The 20,183-nt window shown below is 37.0% G+C and overlaps 1 protein-coding gene across 1 annotated transcript in view; it reads left to right on the top strand.

Moving 5' to 3' along the window:
- LOC127448673 (thioredoxin reductase 1, cytoplasmic-like) overlaps positions 1-20,183 on the top strand; it is a 75,706-nt gene that overhangs the window by 18,526 nt on the left and 36,997 nt on the right. The window contains exon 3 of the mRNA XM_051711390.1: positions 12,926-13,035. Coding sequence (XP_051567350.1) covers positions 12,926-13,035 — 110 coding nt within the window. The remainder of the gene's footprint in view (positions 1-12,925; positions 13,036-20,183) is intronic.

Raw genomic sequence — 20,183 nt, 5'->3', positions numbered from 1 at the left:
CACAGAACTTGTAGATTCATCCACAAAACTGTCCCGAAGGAGTGCTACTACAGAAAGCAACTCCAGCCTCTAGGCGGAACCAGCACAAAAATAAACAAGGCGCTCAGTTTCCTCGGGCGGTCAAGTGAACGTTCATTCAGGCTCACTTGGCTGCAACGTGAGTACCACAAAATAACTTACTAAGTCCATTGCCTTTATGAAGGACATGGCTTTCTGGGGACATGTAAATATTTTGTGTCTATCCTCAGCATCTGTTCTCAATTTGGCCGGGAGTATCAGTGCAAAAGCGACTTTCCGTTGATGTAATAGTTTCTTGCATCCCTTGAATCGATCATGTTTATCTTGTCGAATTCGCAAAGTCTGGGAACAAGAAAATTCTGTGGTTCTTCCAAGAAAGCCTTCCTTTACTCCTCGCCTCGCTTAACACGAGATCTTTATCGGATGATCTCAGAAATTTGGCCACAATTGGTCAGGGCCTTTCTCTCTCAACGGATCACCGAGCCAGGACCCTGTGAGCTCACTTGATTTGCAGCTTATGGCCTGTTATGTCAAGCAGATTCATAAAGAGCCCATCCAGGAATTCCACCATATTCTGACCCTCTGCTCCCTCCAAATCGTACAACTTCTCCCAGACGCACTCCAAATCCACTTTGATCGCTAGTGGATTAGCAGCTAATTCCCTTTCCGATGTCTCCAGGTAACTGATCCGTTTCTCGTCATCCCCCACTCTTGTAACCATCTCAGTGAATTTAGTCTCCATGGCAGTGATCGATCGACGCTCTACAGGAAGATCCTCCAAGTCAGCAATGGCCTTTTGTCAGCATTGCTGACACGTTCATCAGTTCATGCCGAATTTCTTTCACTTCACCGGCCAAATCGGCTCCAGGGCTTCTATGACGTTTACTCATTTTTGTTTTCTCAGGTCAAGAATTAGTGCTAGACTTAACAAGTGTGCAAAAAAGCTAAACAAAATGTCTAATTAATAATTTAAATAATTAAAACAAAAAATGTGTGCCTTGATTTCATCTCATTGGTGTTATCAATGGTAAAAGCTTGTATTTTAAAAATACAAAAATTTCTAGGAAATAACTTTCAAGGTCAAAGTTCAGAGGAAGAAGCTGCTCAAATGGGCATAAAGTGATTTTCCTGCCATGTTGAAAAAGTTATTTACATTTTAACTAACTTTTTTTCACATGGTTCATTTAAATGTCATTGGTGTCACTGTTTAATGTTAATTTATGCTAAAATGCTTTCTATTTTTTTTTTTTCATATCAATCTACACTCCATTAGAGGTCGACTGATAGTGGGTTTTGCCGATACCAATAACTAAGGTGGGAAAACAGACTGATAGCCAATTAATTGGCCGATAGTTTTTAACATTTATAATATAAATGAAAACTTTCCACTCAGTGTAAAATAGTGCTGAAGTTTAGTAAGTGTTACTTTACATGGCGGTATTTTAATACATTTCTCCCACACTGATACCTTCTTCAAAGCCTTTGCCATCTGAAATTAATTAAAATGTTACAGGTCAAATGCGTTTGTTCAGCAGTAACATACTGTAAAACACTGCCTTACAAAGCCAAATAGTGAATATATGCTTCATCACTACTGATAATATTTATTATTTTATTGTCATATTACATCTATAAATTATGTACAAGAAAGGGAGAGAGAAAAGGCATTGTCTATAGTATAAGTGCCCACACATAAACACATTGTATTACATAATTATTTCAGATGTATATATTTTACCATGCTAGTTTTTTGTACATAACTACATCATAAAATTAGGAAGTTTGGACTGATGTTCATTTTGTCAGAATGGAGAAAAGTTTGGGAAACTTAGTCAAAAACTATATAATGGAAAACTATAAAACTGTTCCTGTGAGTGTGCATTCACACAATGAACTGTACTCGCGCTTCATCTTCTGAAACAAAAGAACGGCCGAGCTTAAACAAAAACTGAGGCAGCATATTTATATAAGGTTGGCATTAATGATTGATTTACTACTGATAATTAACTTGTAAATTCACTTAGAAACAAAACCTCTTCAGAACGCTCATGTTTATAATCTGACCAGAACATGGATGCCCCTCAACCTTGGAAAAAACTCAACGGATCTGCACAAATTCATGTTACTTTTTTTAAATTCAAAACAGTGTATTAAGAGGAAAGGTAAGCAATTTCCATCCTTGACTTTGTAAAATTGTTCTAACCATTCGAACAGCTAATGTAAGTGTCTTCTCCACCTTGTCGGCAATGCAGTTCTCCAGTTTATCAAACCACCTTTGGTTGTCTTGAATGACTGATATATTGTACCATGACAATAATAATGACAAGAAAAAAAGAAAAACCTTTATAATCATTTACACCTAATGGGGATTAAGAACACAGTTCAGAAAGACAGTAAATCATCACTCGCCCTCAAGCCGTATGAATTTCTCTCTTCTGAGGAACACCGATTTGTGGCAGAATGTTAGTCACATTCAGTATTCACTGTCACTGCATCTTTTTTTTTTTTTTTTTTTTTTCATAAATTAAAAGTGAATTGAGACTGAAACTAACATTCTCCCTAACATCTCCTTTTGAGTTCCACGGAAGATAGAAAGTCAGACAGGATTGGAACAACATAAAGGCAAGTAATGATGACAGAATTTTTGGGAACACTTTACAATAAGGTTCCATTCGTTAACATTAGATAATGCATTAGCTATCATGAACTAAAAATGAACAATATTTTACAACATTTATCAATCTTAATGTTAGTTACTTAGAAAAATACAATGTTCATTGTTGCTTTATGGTGCATGAAATAATGTTAACATATACAACTTTTTATTTTAATGTATGAAAATATATTAATATACTGTATGTTGGACTTAACATTAACCAAGATTAATAAATTATAATAATTCAAGTGGTGCTTATTGTTAGTTCATGTTAACTGATGTAGATAACAAATGGAACCTTTTTGTAAAGTGTTACAAATGTTCATTTTTGGGTAAATCATCTCTTTGATTTGAGTCAGTTCTCACCAGTTGCATTAAAAATGGCTGTTTAATATTGACAAAATGTATTGAAAATGTTAACATAAAATCCTGAGATAACCTTGCTGTTAAATCAGTTGTGTTGCAGATTCAAAACAGATATGCATATTAAAGATAGATAATGTTTTCATTGTGTGTAATTTATTAATGTTATAGTATTAATATAATTTAATATATATTGTTATATATCAAAATTGACTGATTCACATGACAGGGAAAATACCTCGGATACATTAGATGGGGCTCTAGAAAGATGAGAGATGTAACGGGTGCATAAGTCTATTTTAAGCGTTTCTCTTCACTCTACAGTAGGGCTGAAATTATTAGTCAACGTTATCGACAACGTCGACAATAAAAAAAAAAGTTGTCGACAAACATTTTCGTTGTCGAATAGTCGTTTGATCTCATTTAACGTAACATGAGATCATATGAAACTCTAATGACGCGCGAGAGCAGCACTGCAGCTTCAGGTGATATAGATCACAAAGTATGAGGGAATTATAATGCAAAAAATACAAAATAAGTAAATAAAGAAGCACTCGTTGTGGAATAAGTGGAGCTGGAGCTGCCGCTCCACTGAAGCAAAACTTGTGTGTTAAGCGTCTTTAAAGGAAACACCCCAGCGTTACATCTTAAATGCAGTTATTTTTAATTCGTTATAGCTTTATTAAAGTTCAAATAATACGGAAGCAGATCATGTAAATAACTACAAACTCCGAAATTGGCATTTTTCTGTGCGGTCAGCGCCTCTTCTATGAGTTGCGCAAATGTCGCAATGCCTCTAGATTATAACGTGATTTATTGAATCATAATATGTCACTGTGCATCTATCTATCTATCTGTGTATATATAATATATATATATCTAAAATGCCTTTAAAACAACATACATTTTCTTTAGCAGCTATTCTGCAGATGAAAAAATTGTTATCTGAGAATGTTGAATATAATATTAAAAATACAAATATTTTAAAGTATCTAAAACTCCTTTAAAAAAAAAAGATGCATTCACCTGAGAAGCAGCATATAAGATATTTAGACTTGCTTTTAGAGAATAGATCTTGAATATAAGTATATCTTGTCTTTACTGCACTCGCTATGCGGTATACGGTATAACCAAGTGAAAAAATACACGTATATACAAAATACACTTGTATTTGATAAATTCTCTTAAAGCAAGTCTAAATATCTTATGTTGCTTCTCAAATAAATGCATCTTGTTTTAAGGATTTTTAGACTATTTTAAATGGAAAACGAGACAAAAACACTTGATGATTTTTTTTTTTTTTTTTTTTTTTTAATTTCTTTATTGAATTAAACAAGTATTTTTTCCCTTTAATTCAGTGAATGCTATTTAGAGGGATTTTTAAAAGTTGATTTTGTCCTCTTTAGTGCTAGTAAGCATGTTTAACAACCTTTTAAGTCGGGGCACAAGCTGAATAATCGGTTAAGAGCTAATGATTAATCGTTGCAATCGTTCTAATAATCGTTAGATTAATCGATTATCAAAATAATTGTTAGTTGCAGCCCTACTCAACAGATGGTATTCACAAAGCGTTTTTGTAATTTCTGCATTTCTTGCTGTATAATGGAGTGCCACAATGTGACGAGACAAAATTAGATCTCTTCAACGTTGCACGCTTGCGATGAAGACAGCTTTGTTGATTATAAATAGGAGCAATAGTTTTATCACATCACTCGCTTGTAGAAATGTGGTACAACACCATTCGCACCAACAGGTTTATACCCATTTATATATGTAAAATCTAAAGTTCAGTAAATATTCGCTTCCCTGCTGCTCGCACTCACAAGCTGCTGAACACTGCACCACGAGTGAAGGCGAGATGGAGAGAGGGCGACGCAAAAGGGGGAATTCCTCGCATTTTGAAAGTGAAACGTGGGAATTATTACAATTTTGCTCAATCCCCGCAATCCCACGCTATTGAGCTAACATTCGTTATTGAGATTTTAATCAGGCTACTTGTCTGGTCAGGCAAGTAAAATTCTCTTTAACTTGCCCATTCAAAATTCCACTTGTTCCGGACAAGTGTTAACGTCAAGCCCTTTATGGTAAACATACCTTGGCTTTTCTATGTTGATGTTTCAAATTCGCTTTTGAAGCGTCTGTCTCTATAAATAGCCTAGTCACGTTGCACAACAAACTCCACGTGGAGTCAGTGATTGTTTTTTTTATTTAACCTCTAGAGGGTGCCATTATATTGTTGAACCAAGGACTTAAGACTGTAGAACCCTCCAGTGCCGGCCACAGAGAAATGAAACCAAAAATAACTATCGGAAACTATCAGAGTTGATTTTTTTCAGATAGCTGATAGTTAAAAAAACGCAACTATCGGCCACGATTAATCTGTAAATCCGATATATCGGTCGACCTCTACACTTGGTCACCTCTCTTACCAAAGCCCTTCTCCCCCAAGTGCTCAGTGTGACTGGGTGGCCAGCTCTAGGAAGACCACTGGTTGTCCCAAACTTCCATTTAAGAACTATGGAGGCCACTGTGCTCTTGAGAACCTTCAATGCATCCAAAACTTTTTTTGTAGCCTTCCCCAGATCTGTGTCTCGACACAATCCTGTCTCTGATCTCTGCAGGCAGTTCCTTTGACCTCATGGCTTGGTTTTTGCTCTATGCATTTTCACCTGTGAAACCTTTTATATAGACAGACAAATCATGTCCAATCAATTGTATTTGCCACAGGTGGACTCCAATCAAAGTGTAGAAACATCTCAAAGATGATCCAGAGAAATGAGATACACCTGAGCTAAATTCCAAGTGTCATAGCAAAGTGTCTGAATACTTATGTCAATGTGATATTTCGGTTTTTTCTTTATAATAAATTTGCAAAGTTATCAGAAATCTGGTTTTTGCTTTGTCATTATAAGAGTATTATATTATATTTTTTTTTTTTTTTTTTTTTTTTTTAAAGCACTTTAGTATAAAGCTTCAACATAACAAAATGTGAAAAAGGTTTGGTTCAGTTTATGATTCTTTAAGCCTGAATCAAGAAAAGTTACGATTGAAAGTTTTATTATTATTATTAAAGACATATACAAAACATTTAAAATTTAGCTCTGTTGTTAAAAGTGCTATATGATCCCTCAAAGATGTATTGGGATTAAAAATCAGCATAGAACAGGTCAGTGGTGACACCAAATGGAAATATTAGCTAATAATTAGCTTTGCAGAAAGTATGGAATAATATTAGGTTGTCTCTGTCTCACTTACACACTGTCACTGTTTTCATACATTTAAAATATTTTAAATCAAAGCTGTTTTTTTTCTAAAATAATATTGTCTTTGATTTAGGGCTTGGCGATAAACCTATATTATTGTGATTTAAAAAAAAAAAAAAAAAAAAAAAGCTTTTGAGTAATTTTCAATATTTAGTCTATGTCTCTGACTACCACACCTGGAGTCACAAGTTCGAATCCAGGGCGTGCTGAGTGACCCCAGTCAGGCTTCCTAAGCAACCAATTGGCCCGGTTGCTAGGGTGAGTAGTTTCACGTTGGGTTAACCTCCTCGTGGTCGCCATAATGTGGTTCTTGGGGTGCGTGGATGCCGCGGAGTATAGCGTGAAGCCTCCACATGCGCTAGGTCTCTGTGGTAATGCGTTCAACAAGCCATGTGATAAGATGCGTGGTTTGATGGTCTCAGACGCGGAGGCAACTGAGATTCATCCTCCGCCACCCGGATTGAGGCGAGTCACTATGCCACCATGAGGACTTAGAGCACATTGGGAATTGGGCATTCCAGATTGGGGAGAAAAGTGGAGAGAGAAAAAAAAATATTTAGCCTATATTCAGCATCTAGACAATCAGGTGCGTGTTGCTAAAAACGCAAGCTCTTCAGCAATCCGGGTCCAGACCTCGGATTGATTCCAACCAGACTGCAAGACTTCAAGAAGGCTGTTGTGCCCTCTCATCGTCTCTAGTGAGCATCGTGACAAAACAACAGTGCTGTGTACACCAGTCTGTGCTGTATTCTTGAATATTTTTCTTTAGCTTGCCCTGTCCCGCTCTGCATACGTTGCCTCTTTCTCCGCGTGTGAGTAGACACGAGGCGCCACATACGTTAACATGGTTCCAGAGCGCCTTTTAGACCATAACGTTTTTTCCTTCTAAATTTAGCTTTATTAATCAGCATGTTACGAGCCTTTAATAATTAATTCTAATTTTGTGAAAATCAGATTGACAAGGAAAGAAAATGAAATTAGTAGTTGGTAGCCTATTCTTTCTCATTTATTTTTACTATTAAAAATGGTCCATTCATACTTTTATATTTGCTTACATGGTTGCACTTTCAGTTCTTGTAGATTCTGCTAGTAGTCGCATTTTAGAGCTCCTTGTGTGTATACCCGTGTTGCATAGGTGTAGGACGTTGCGTGTATTGAATACATATGCTTGTAAAATAATAAACAAACAAACAAAAACAGTCCAACCTCCATGATGGTAATCGTCAAATTGTTTTAACCGTGTTGTATCGTGCCATGATACACAGTTACACCCCTAATATATATATAACAGTTAGTTCCGGTCCTCGAATCTGATTGGACGAGAGACGTTCCATGAGTGCTGATGGTCTCACTCCACACTGTGTGTATCACTCCGCTTGTGTTCATGCCATTCTAAACTAAAGTGTAAGAGCAATGCAGATGTGTTAAGAGCTCTGTACATTTAATGTTGTGACGTTACATATTTTAGCCAGCAGGTGGTGGCAAAAGACAATTTTTGTGTGTAATATGAGCCAGTTGGAGACGTGAAGTCAGCGTCAGTCAGTGTTTACATTCAACCGCATTCCGTGATCGCTCGTATTACTACTACACTACTAAAGCTAGGAAATAGCTTTAAAAGGCTTTAACAACTTCAGCATTAAGGCTCATCACAGCTGAGAAACACAACAGACTGATTAATTACACAAACTCAAGGCACTTACCTCTTGCCGGAGTTTCCACATTGGAGAGAAAATTCTGTTCAAAATGGTGGAGGAGATTGCAGTTTCTATAGTGAATGACTCTTGCGCACCAGCTACCACGAAATAGGGAGGAATACCCCCGCTTGGACAGCTATTTTTCATTGAGAAATGAATATGAATTTCACTAAAATTACATTATCTTCAGAAAGCTGACTAACAGACTACACCATCAACAGGTGATCGCACATGCTCTGTATCTCTCTCTCTCTCTCTCTCTCTCTCTCTCTCACACACACACACACACACACCACCTTATTTCTCCAGTAACTTGTTAGAAACAGCCCAAGCCGTGATACTAGTTCTAAAGTGAAATTTTGTAATTACTAACTGAGGCTTGGATGCATCATTTGGTTTGAACCAGCAACGGCAGATTCTGATCTGTCGCGTAAGAAAGTAGTTCCATGCGCAAATGCGTTTTTTATGATTGTACTCAAGTTTTTCCTAATTTTTTAAAATGTACTTGTTCATTGAACTGTTGTATATAAGCAATATCACACTTGCAATTGTGCTGTATGGCCCTAAATCAGCACTGCTGTGATTACCTATGGCACTCGGCCAGCAGCCAAATCACAGCAGTGCTGATGTAGGGCCATATCGCACTCTTGCTCGTGTGATATTGCTTGTATATGTGCGTGTGTGTTGTCAACATTTCTGGTACTAAATACAGTGTATTGTACCTAAATGCAGTCATTTTTAGCTGAGGGTCTTCCTACTAATGTTCGAATGCCTTTGTAGTAATTACACCTTAGTAATGTTAGTTATGTTGAAGTCTAGAGGTTGTGTAATGTTTATGTTGCATGTCATTTAAGTTTTTAAATGACATGCAAAAGGTTGACTCGGGCCTTTGACAGATATGAGCTGAAATACTCTTGATATCTTGTGTGCTCTGTACATTGTGCTGAACTCTGTAAGTTAATGTTTAAATGGTAAAGTCGCGCAGTCGCACCGATGTTAGCCGTGACGGCTGATCTGCTGAGTCATTCGCTGCAGCATTGCTAACGTCACAGATCAACTGTGTAAAGTGCTTTCGTTCTCTGCTTTTGTTCTCTTGACTGTAAACCCCTCCCCATGTCTTTCATGTCTCATGCTAATCTTTATCTCTCTGTACATGCACCGCTGTTCTCATGTAAGTAGCGTGATATTGCAATTGGTTTCTCTGGTGAATTAACTGAATGGCTGTAAATAGGTCTGTGCAATGTAGCCAAAACATATTTTGAGAGTTTTTTTTTTTTTTTTTTTTTAAGCCTATTATTTATATGCATTTGCTTGGTGTTCCAGTTTTATGTTGTGGCCTCACGTTATACTGGGTCATAACATAATTGGGGGCTCGTCCGGGATCAATCCAGGCTAGTCCAATCCTGTGAAAGGTGGAGAGACGGGAGAAAGAGGGAGAGAACAACACAGGGAGAGAAAAGAGACAACACAGCAATGTGTATATACTTCATTGGACATAACATGATATTTTGATATTCTGAAAAAGCTTATGGTGATTTGCCCCCACTCCCAAATAAAATGAACCATTATTTCAACCAAACAAATCAAACTGTACATTCAAAATGTTTAATGTGAGAACCAAAATACTGTACAAATCTAGTAAAAAAATTAAATAAAGGCATGATTGCCACACATGGAATTGGTTTAAGATTTTTCATGAAGTTTTTCATGCTAATTGCCATTACTCTGATTATTTGCTGAGAAATTTGATGTTTTAATGTTTAATTCTTAATAAATTTATTACAAAAAACAACCCATTACATATGTATCTTTAACTATAGATTGGCATAAGGAAAATTAGTTAGTCAGTTTGTGAGTCTTTTTGAATGATTGTGAGTCATTTTTGACTAAACTGGATGCACTGTTTTGATTCACTAAAAAGAATCGGTTCACAAGTCATTTGTATGTGAATCAGAATGCTTGCACTGGAGGTTGTTGTGTACTGCCTGCACGGACAAACTTTTTGAAAGACTTGTTTCCTTGCCATTAATTTGTGGTTTATGGTCTCTTTTTTTTTATCTCAACATTAAATCAGACTGCAATGGACGTTCACAACTGTTTTCTTTTGCTGTGTGGATTCTGCAGTGGTGGAGCACCATTTCAGGAAAACATGCCGTTTGCATGAATCCAAGAAGAAAGTGCAGCTGCTTCAGTTTGGCAATGTTTTCGAATGTGCTTGAGTATATCATCATCTGCTTCAGTAGAGGTCTGCACGGGACTTTTTTCCATCCCGCTCCTGCAAGATTCTATCCCGCACATGAACGCTCCCGCTGAATTTGACTCCATGTTCACCCGCTCTCTGCCCGCAGTGATTTTCTTCCTGTCCGCTCCGTTCACGCAACCCCGCATTTGTTTTCTGCACAAAAGCCATACAAATAGACAACAAGTGTATACAAAGAACATTTAATTTCTTTTATTGCTATTATCAGATGACTTGTGAAAATGACGCCAATTTGACTCGCCTGAAGTTGGTTTCTTAACACTAAATTGACCATTTTCTAGTTCAAGTTTCACATTCTTTGACAGTGTGTGCTTTGCTCTGCCATTCTATTAAAGCCCCGTTGACTACCTGCCTACTCTAAATATTGGATAATTTAATACACAAGCTGTGTGCACATTTATTTTACGTTATAAGAAAAAAACTATTTCTTTTTTTTTTTTTTTTTTTTTGCATTCATTAATAAAATAAAAAATCCACATCGGATGTTTCATGCTATTCTCTGACCGCCCGCTCCCTTCCACATCTCATGTAATTACTGTCCGCTCCCGCCTTCAACTCGGAAATGTAAATCCCATGCCACAAGAAATCTAATCGGGTCCCACGGAACTTCTACGGGAATGCAGACCTCTAGTCTGCAGCACTGGCGCAGGCGCGCTTTGGTCAGAGTGGAAGAAATGAGATCAAACCGTTTACATGCCAGTATAAAGCGATGTAAAATTAGATTACTCCACATATCTTACTGCGATTATCATTACTGTGATTGTTAGTACAATCACAAATATCATAATTGCAGTATTCTGTTTACATGAGGTACAGTTTAATCTCTTTATTAATAACATTATAATCACATTATTAGGGTGCATGTAAATGCAGCATTGATTTAAAATTATTCACATAGATGTATCAATGATCAATCAGATGGTCAACTCTACAGGCGTGGTCACATTTACCTTTGCGATGTGAAATTCCGCCGGCGAAGAAGGCATGGGTGGATGTTGAAACCAGCTAAAACCTTATTGGCGAGCAACCTCTTTAATGCTGAAGTAACAAATAGAGATGCACCCTTACCACGTTTTCTCTTTCAGTCCAATTCCGATATTTGAAATCTCAGTATCGGCTGATCTGATACCAGTGTAGTTTTTTTGCATTTTCAGATTAGAATATTTTTACCTCATTGTGTGAAACTAATTAGGGGTACTCTTTAATATGTAAAGAAACACAAACCTCTAACTACACATTATTTCTAGTCATTATTTCTTATTTCACATTATTACAGTTTACTCATTTTGTGTAATGTTTCTGTGGTGGGTAACATTCAAATTGATGATGCCACCACATTATGCTGCAATAAAGTGGTAACATATTCAAACAAAGGAAATTGCATATTTAAGCCAGTTCTATCTGTTTTCGGTTACAGTAAGCATCGGGCAGTTTGTGGGTATGCCATTGCTGAGACCAAGGATGCATTATGACTATGTTTGGAATAACTAAATACTAATATTACTAAAATACTTCTCTTAATATTGCTGCAATATATGCTATGTATACTGTGCATAGTATGGCAATTTTCTGAATGCGTAGAATACCTGAATAACCCGTTACATTTGCCAAAATGTGCAGTGTATAGCAGAGCACACGGCACAGAATACCGCATTCCATGTTCTCGACTTGACCTTCCATTTCCAGTTTGACATTTCCAGTACCTCAGAATCTACACATCGTATCGCTGTGTTTTTGGCCTTGTTTTAAACAGGAGAATTTGCTTTTAGTAATCCTGTTTTACAGTTTCTCATATTCTTTGTTTCATGAAAGAAACGTGACAAGCACATCTGTTTATAACATCTGTAACTATGCTGTGCACAAATAAACAGCTTTTAGTTTGTGAGTAAAACGGTATGCCTGTTGTATTCCATTCATTCATTCACGTTAGTGACTGTCTATCTGTGGATATTTCTGATATTTGCTGCCCTCTTTGCAATGTATTAATTATCTGGTTCACTAACTGAATGTTTTTACAATGAGTGTGATGAAATGTCATTTTGTGAGCATGTGAGGAGTTAGGTCTGGAGTTAGGGCTATAGTTTGTTAGAACAATTGTTATGATGGACAAAATATTTAAACTGGTTGCATACAGTACTTTGTAAATGCAAAATATTCTGAATTGGCAACTTTAAAACGCTTCTACCGTCTCTATATGACTGATGTTTTCATCTGTTTCAGTGTGCCTGTGTTTGACCAGCTTGCATCAGTTATGTATAAATTATGTATATACGTCACTTTGGACTATAAGTTGCAGGGCCTTTCAGATGATGAAAAAACGCGACTTATGTTCCAGAAAATACGGTACATGCGAAACCAAAGTGTGCTTTGGCCTTGACACTGTCTTTAGAAAATGTAATGGCCAGATTAAAACGCACATTTACAGTGTTGCTTAATTTTAGATCACCAGTAAAATTATGACTATTCCAAATATTTGATATGTCGCCTAGCCCTAGCTGTAAAACTGATTGGCTGTTGTTTTCTCTTCTCTTGGAGCCAAACATTAGCTTCAGCAGCAGTGGTGCCAGATCTGGACCCGATTAGATTATCTATCTTGGAGAGTCGCCCGTGTGGTGTTGATGTGTAACATGAGTGGTGAAATCATTGTGATCACGTCTGATGTGTGTTACAGAGGATGGGTCCAACTACCAGGACTTACTACATGAGATGACAGGGCAGAAAACAGTCCCCAATGTTTTCATCAACAAGCAGCATATCGGAGGCTGTGACAACACCATGAAGGTACTGATGTCTCTGAGTTTTTTTCTGTTTCATTTGCTCTGAATGAACTTTGTGTACAAAGTGATTCTAGCCAGGCTTTTGACTATTTTCATAAAGTTTGATCCACTTTGCACTCTTTCTGGCTGGAAAATGCCTACTTCGACAAGAAGAGGTTGTCTGAATGATGTAAAGAAACCAACCACAGTTTACTCATTTTGTGTGATGTTTAGTGGTGGGTGACATTGAAACTGATGATGCCACAACATTCAAACAATGACTGGCTGCTATGCAATTTCCAATCAGATTTGAATTGTTACTTTTAGCCAGTTCTGTTTTCGTTTGCAGTAAGCATCGGGCAGTTTGTGGGTATGCCGCTGCTGAGACCAAGGCTGCATTATGACTATGTTTGGAATAATAACATACTAAATTACTTCTCTTAATATTGCTGCAATATATGCTATGTATACTGTGCACAGTATGCCAATTTTCTGAATGCGTAGAATACCTGAATAAAACAGTTACATTTGCTAAAATGTGCAGTATACAGCAGAGCATACAGCACGGAATACCACATCCCACAATTCAATGTTCTCGACTTGACCTTCCATTTTTCCAGTTTGACGGATGAACCTGAAGTAATAAATTGGTAATTTATCAAATTAATTGTAAAATGTTTGAATAAAATTTATTAATTCAAGAAATACATTGCTAAAGCAAGTTACTTTACCTGTGGGCAACCAATTATAAAATGCGTAATGTCACGGAATTTGACATATTTAGGATCAAATGAATGAATGCATAAAGTAAAATCTTGATATGCCCTAGTACAATGATTAAACCACATAAGCCTGAGATATAAATAAGCAATCTTCATGTGGTACGTGCTTCAAAAATAAGTGTGTAGCCGGACGCTTATTCACTAATACCTCATCATAATCATCACGCACGCTGTCGTGTGTAATAATGACAAACTGCAGATCACTCATTTACTGTAAAGCTTTCAGCACATGCAGACTATATATTTATATAATTAAATCACAGCCTTTAGCTGTTTGAGCACATTAAAGCAATAGTTCACCCAACAATGAAAAATCTCTCATCATTTACTCACCCTTATGCCATCCCAGATGTGTTTCTTTCTTTCATCTGCTGAACACAAATGAAGATTTTCAGAAGACATTCTCAGTCGATTTGGTCGATACAATGCAACTGAATGGGTGCCAAAATTTTGAAGCTCCAAAAATCACAAGTCGGCATAAAAGTTAACCATAAGACTCCAGTGGTTAAATCAATGTCTTCAGAAGTGAGAAGATAGGTATGGGTGAGAAACAGATAAATATTTAAGTCCTTTTTTACCATAAATTCTCCTCCTTGCTCAGTCAATCTCCACATTAACTTTCACATTCTTCTTCTTGTGTTTTTGGTGATTCACATTCTTGATGCATATTGCCCCCTACTAGGCAGGGAGACGAATTTCTTGCAAAAAAGGACTTTTGATCTAATATTGATCTGTTTCTCACCCACACCTATAATATAATTTATGAAGATACAGATTCAAACTTTTGAGTCATATGGATTACTTTTAAGATGTCTTTATGTGCATTTTGGAGCATTAACATTTTGGCACCCATTCACTTGCATTGTATGGATCTACATAATTTGTGTTCTGTAGAAGAAAGTAAGTTACACATCTGGGATGGCATGAGGGTGAGTAAATGTGTAGAGAATTTTCATTTTTGGGTAAACTATTCCTTTAAGCCATAATAGCAAACTGCTTAGTGGTAAGTGGGAAGCTGTCGTCATACGACAAAACATACAAATAGGGGTGTACCGATCGATCAGCCACCGATCTAAATTGGCTGATCTTTGTCTAAAGTCAGTTATAGGCTGATCGTGCCTAGATTCAGGGCTGATCTTTTTTGCAGCACTCAGGGAATCACACATACACTGCTTCTGTAATAAGTGAGTGCTTTCTCAGCCCTTGAAACATGCAGGGTTCCTGTGGATCCTAAAAAAAGTCTTAATGTCTTAAATTCAGTTTTCTGAAATTTAAGGTCATAAGTTTTGAATATCTAAAATGATACAACAAAAGTCTTAATTATCATTTAAAGAGGTCTTAAATTTGGGAGCGGAAAGACAGGAATCGTGATATGACCTAATGTGATTATCAAACTTCAAAAGATTATGATATAATTAAATAAATCCTTCAAAGTGAAAAATTGGGTGTGGCACTGTATTTTCTCCAAGTGCGTGGTGGCTTGTGAGTGTTTTCAGCTGTTGCAGAGCAGTTCACAATCATGAAGCCATATCAGAAATTTATGACAAGCGATTACTAATGATCAAGTGTTGATGATGATGAAGTGTTGATTAAATATAACAATGTTTACTTTTAATTGTTTATATTGTGATACGTTGTAGATTATTGTAGGAGTGCACATTTTATTTCCCTTATCTGTTTGAATGAGCAATTAGAAGAAGTGAAGTGAAAACATTTAAAAATAAGAGTCCCTGGTGTATTTCAACCTTTAAAGTTAAAAGTTCCACACTGTGAATTTGTTTTTTTTTCCTGGTTAAAAACTGCATCTGGAATTTAATTCAATTTGGACTCTTGTAGCCTCTGTCTGGCCCTCCCGATTACAGGAAGACTAAGTACATTTAATATAGGCTACCGATTTTAAAAACTATTAGCAGATTAATTGCCTTTCAACACATTATCATATCAGCAAAATCCAATATTGGAGATAGATAGATAGATATACATACACACACACACACACTACCAGTCACATTTTTTGAAAAACTTACTCATTCTTTATTATAATTTTAGAATAATAGTAAAGTCATCAAAACTATGGAATAACATAAATGGAACTATGGGAATTATGTTGTGACTAAACAAAATCCAAAATAAATCAAAACTGTGTTTATATTTTAGCATCTTCAAAATAGTCACCCTTTGCCTAGAATTTGTAGATATTTACTCTTGACATTTTCTTAACTTCATGAGGTATCACCCTGGGATGCTTTTTAAACAGTATTGAAGGAGTTCCCCTCTATGTTGGGCACTTATTGGCTGCTTTTCTTTATTATTTGGTCAGTCATCAATTTCAAAAACTATTTTTTTTTTAATTAAATTTGAGTTTTATAATGAAATAAATTAATATGGTGGCACAATTATATTTTTGTCTACAAAACTAATTTCAAACATTTAAGCATAAGCCTTCAGATCAAAAGATTTTTAAGATCATGAGAAACATTTCAGTCGTGTTTCAAAACTTTTGACCGATTGTGTGTGTGTGTGTGTGTGTATGTATATATATATTTCAGTAATTCAACTCAAATTGTGAAACTCGTGTATTAAATAAATTCAGTGCACACAGACTGAAGTAGTTTAAGTCTTTGGTTCTTTTAATTGTGATGATTTTGGCTCACATTTAACAAAAACCCACCAATTCACTATCTCAAAAAATAAGAATACATCATAAGACCAATAAAAAAAAACATTTTTAGGGAAATGTTGGCCTTCTGGAAAGTATGTTCATTTACTGTATATGTACTCAATACTTGGTAGGGGCTCCTTTTGCTTTAATTACTGCCTCAATTCGGCGTGGCATGGAGGTGATCAGTTTGTGGCACTGCTGAGGTGGTATGGAAGCCCAGGTTTCTTTGACAACGGCCTTCAGCTCATCTGCATTTATTTGGTCTCTTGTTTCTCATTTTCCTCTTGACAATACCCCATAGATTCTCTATGGGGTTCAGGTCTGGTGAGTTTGCTGGCCAGTCAAGCACACCAACACCATGGTCATTTAACCAACTTTTGGTGCTTTTGGCAGTGTGGGCAGGTGCCAAATCCTGCTGGAAAATGAAATCAGCATCTTTAAAAAGCTGGTCAGCAGAAGGAAGCATGAAGTGCTCCAAAATTTCTTGGTAAACGGGTGCAGTGACTTTGGTTTTCAAAAAACACAATGGCCCAACACCAGCAGATGACATTGCACCCCAAATCATCACAGACTGTGGAAACTTAACACTGGACCTCAAGCAACTTGGGCTATGAGCTTCTCCACCCTTCCTCCAGACTCTAGGACCTTGGTTTCCAAATGAAATACAAAACTTGCTCTCATCTGAAAAGAGGACTTTGGACCACTGGGCAACAGTCCAGTTCTTCTTCTCCTTAGCCAAGGTAAGACGCCTCTGACGTTGTCTGTGGTTCAGGAGTGGCTTAACAAGAGGAATACGACAACTGTAGCCAAATTCCTTGACACGTCTGTGTGTGGTGGCTCTTGATGTCTTGACACCAGCCTCAGTCCATTCCTTGTGAAGTTCACCCAAATTCTTGAATCGATTTTGCTTGACAATCATAAGGCTGCGGTTCTCTTGGTTGGTTGTGCATCTTTTTCTTCCACACTTTTTCCTTCCACTCAACTTTCTGTTAACATGCTTGGATACAGCACTCTGTGAACAGCCAGCTTCTTTGGCAATGAATGTTTGTGGCTTACCCTCCTTGTGAAGGGTGTCAATGATTGTCTTCTGGACAACTGTCAGATCAGCAGTCTTCCCCATGATTGTGTAGCCTAGTGAACCAAACTGAGAGACCATTTTGAAGGCTCCGGAAACCTTTGCAGGTGTTTTGAGTTGATTAGCTGATTGGCATGTCACCATATTCTAATTTTTTGAGATAGTGAATTGGTGGGTTTTTGTTAAATGTGAGCCAAAATCATCACAATTAAAAGAACCAAAGACTTAAAATACTTCAGTCTGTGTGCACTGAATTTATTTAATACACGAGTTTCACAATTTGAGTTGAATTACTGAAATAAATGAACTTTTCCACGACATTCTAATTTATTGAGATGCACCTGTGTGTGTGTGTATGTGTGTATATATATATATATATATATATATATATGTATATGTATATACACACACACAGTTGTGCTCAAAAGTTTGCATACCCTGGCAGAAATTGCGAAATTTTGGCATTGATTTTGAAAATATGCCTGATCAAAAAAAACTGTCTTTTATTTAAAGATGGTGATCATATGAAGCCATTTATCACATAGTTGTTTGGCTCCTTTTTAAATCATAATGATAACAGAAATCACCCAAATGGCCCTGATTAAAATTTTACATACCCTTGAATGTTTGGCCTTGTTACAGACACACAAGGTGACGCACACAGGTTTAAATGGCAATTAAAGGTTAATTTCCCACACCTGTGGCTTTTTAAATTGCAATTAGTGCCTGTGTATAAATGGTCAATGTGTTTGTTAACTCACACGTGGATGCACTGAGCAGGCTAGATACTGAGCCATGGGGTGCAGAAAAGAACTGTCAAAAGACCTGTGTAACAAGGTAATGGAACTTTATAAAGATAGAAAAGGATATAAAAAGATGTCCAAAGCCTTGAAAATGCCAGTCAGTACTGTTCAATCACTTATTAAGAAGTGGAAAATTCGGGGGATCTCTTGATACCAAGCCAAGGTCAGGTAGACCAAGAAAGATTTCAGGATACAAAGAAAAACTCAGAAATACAGGCTGCATCGGAAAAAGATGTTGTGGTTGTTTCAAGGAGCACAATACGACGATACTTGAACAAAAATGAGCTGCATGGTCGAGTTGCCAGAAAGTAGCCTTTACTGCGCCAATGCCACAAAAAAGCACGGTTACAATATGCCCGACCACACCTTGACACACCTCACAGCTTCTGGCACACTGTAATTTGGAATGACGAGACGAAAATAGAGCTTTATGGTCACAACCATAAGCGCTATGTTTGGAGAGGGGTCAACAAGGCCTATAGTGAAAAGAATACCATCCCCACTGTGAAGCATGGTGGTGGCTCACTGATGTTTTGGGGGGGTGTGAGCTCTAAAGGCACGAGGAATCTTGTGAAAATGTATGGCAAGATGAATGCAGTATGTTATCAGAAAATACTGGCAGACAATTTGCTTCTGCATGAAAGCTGCACATGGGACGCTCTTGGACTTTCCAGCACGACAGTGACCCTAAGCACAAGGACAAGTTGACCCTCCAGTGGTTACAGCAGAAAAAGGTGAAGGTTCTGGAGTGGCCATCACAGTCTCCTGACCTTAATATCATCGAGCCACTCTGGGGAGATTTCAAACGTGCAGTTCATGCAAGATGACCAAAGACTTTGCATGACCTGGAAGCATTTTGCCAAGATGAATGGGCAGCTATACCACCTGCAAGAATTTGGGGCCTCATGGACAACTATTTCAAAAGACTGCATGCTGTCATTTATGCTAAAGGTGGCAATACACAGTATTAAGAACTAAGGGTATGCAGACTTTTGAACAGGGGTCATTTCATTTTTTTCTTTGTTGCCATGTTTTATGATTGTGCCATTATGTTATAACCTACAGTTGAATATGAATCCCATAAAAAATAAAAGAAATGTGTTTTGCCTGCTCACTCATGTTTTCTTTAAAAATGGTACATATATTACCAATTCTCCAAGGGTATGCAAACTTTTGAGCACAACTGTATACACACACACACTGGCAGCCAAAGGTTTGGAATAATGTACAGATTTTGCTGTTTCAGAAGGAACTTGGTACTTTTAATTCACCAAAGTGGCATTCAACTGATCACAAAGTATAGTCAGGACATAACTGATGTAAAAAACAGCACCATCACTATTTGAAAAAAGTCATTTTTGATCAAATCTAGACAGTCTCCATTTTTAGCAGCCATCAATCCAACACCTTATCCTTGAGTAATCATGCTAAATTGTTAATTTGGTACTAGAAAATCACTTGCCATTATATCAAACACAACTGAAAGATATTTGGTTTGTTAAATGAAGCTTAGCATTGTCTTTGTTTTTGAGTTGCCACAGTATGCAATAGACTGGCATGTCTTAAGGTCAATATTAGGTCAAAAATGGCAAAGAAACCGCTTTCTCTTGAAACTCGTCAGTCAATCATTGTTTTGAGGAATGAAGGCTATACAATGGCAAAAAAACTGAAGACTTCATACAAAGGTGTACACTACAGTATTCAAAGACAAAGGACAACTGGCTCTAACAAGGACAGAAAGATATGTGGAAGGCCAGATGTACAACATTTACATTTATGCATATGGCAGACGTCTTTATCCAGAGTGACTTACAGTACACTTATTACAGGGACAATCCCCCTGGAGCAACC

This window comes from Myxocyprinus asiaticus, chromosome 12 (assembly GCF_019703515.2).
Source record: "Myxocyprinus asiaticus isolate MX2 ecotype Aquarium Trade chromosome 12, UBuf_Myxa_2, whole genome shotgun sequence".
Lineage (NCBI taxonomy): Eukaryota > Metazoa > Chordata > Actinopteri > Cypriniformes > Catostomidae > Myxocyprinus > Myxocyprinus asiaticus.
This window is presented reverse-complemented; position numbering and strand designations above follow the sequence as displayed.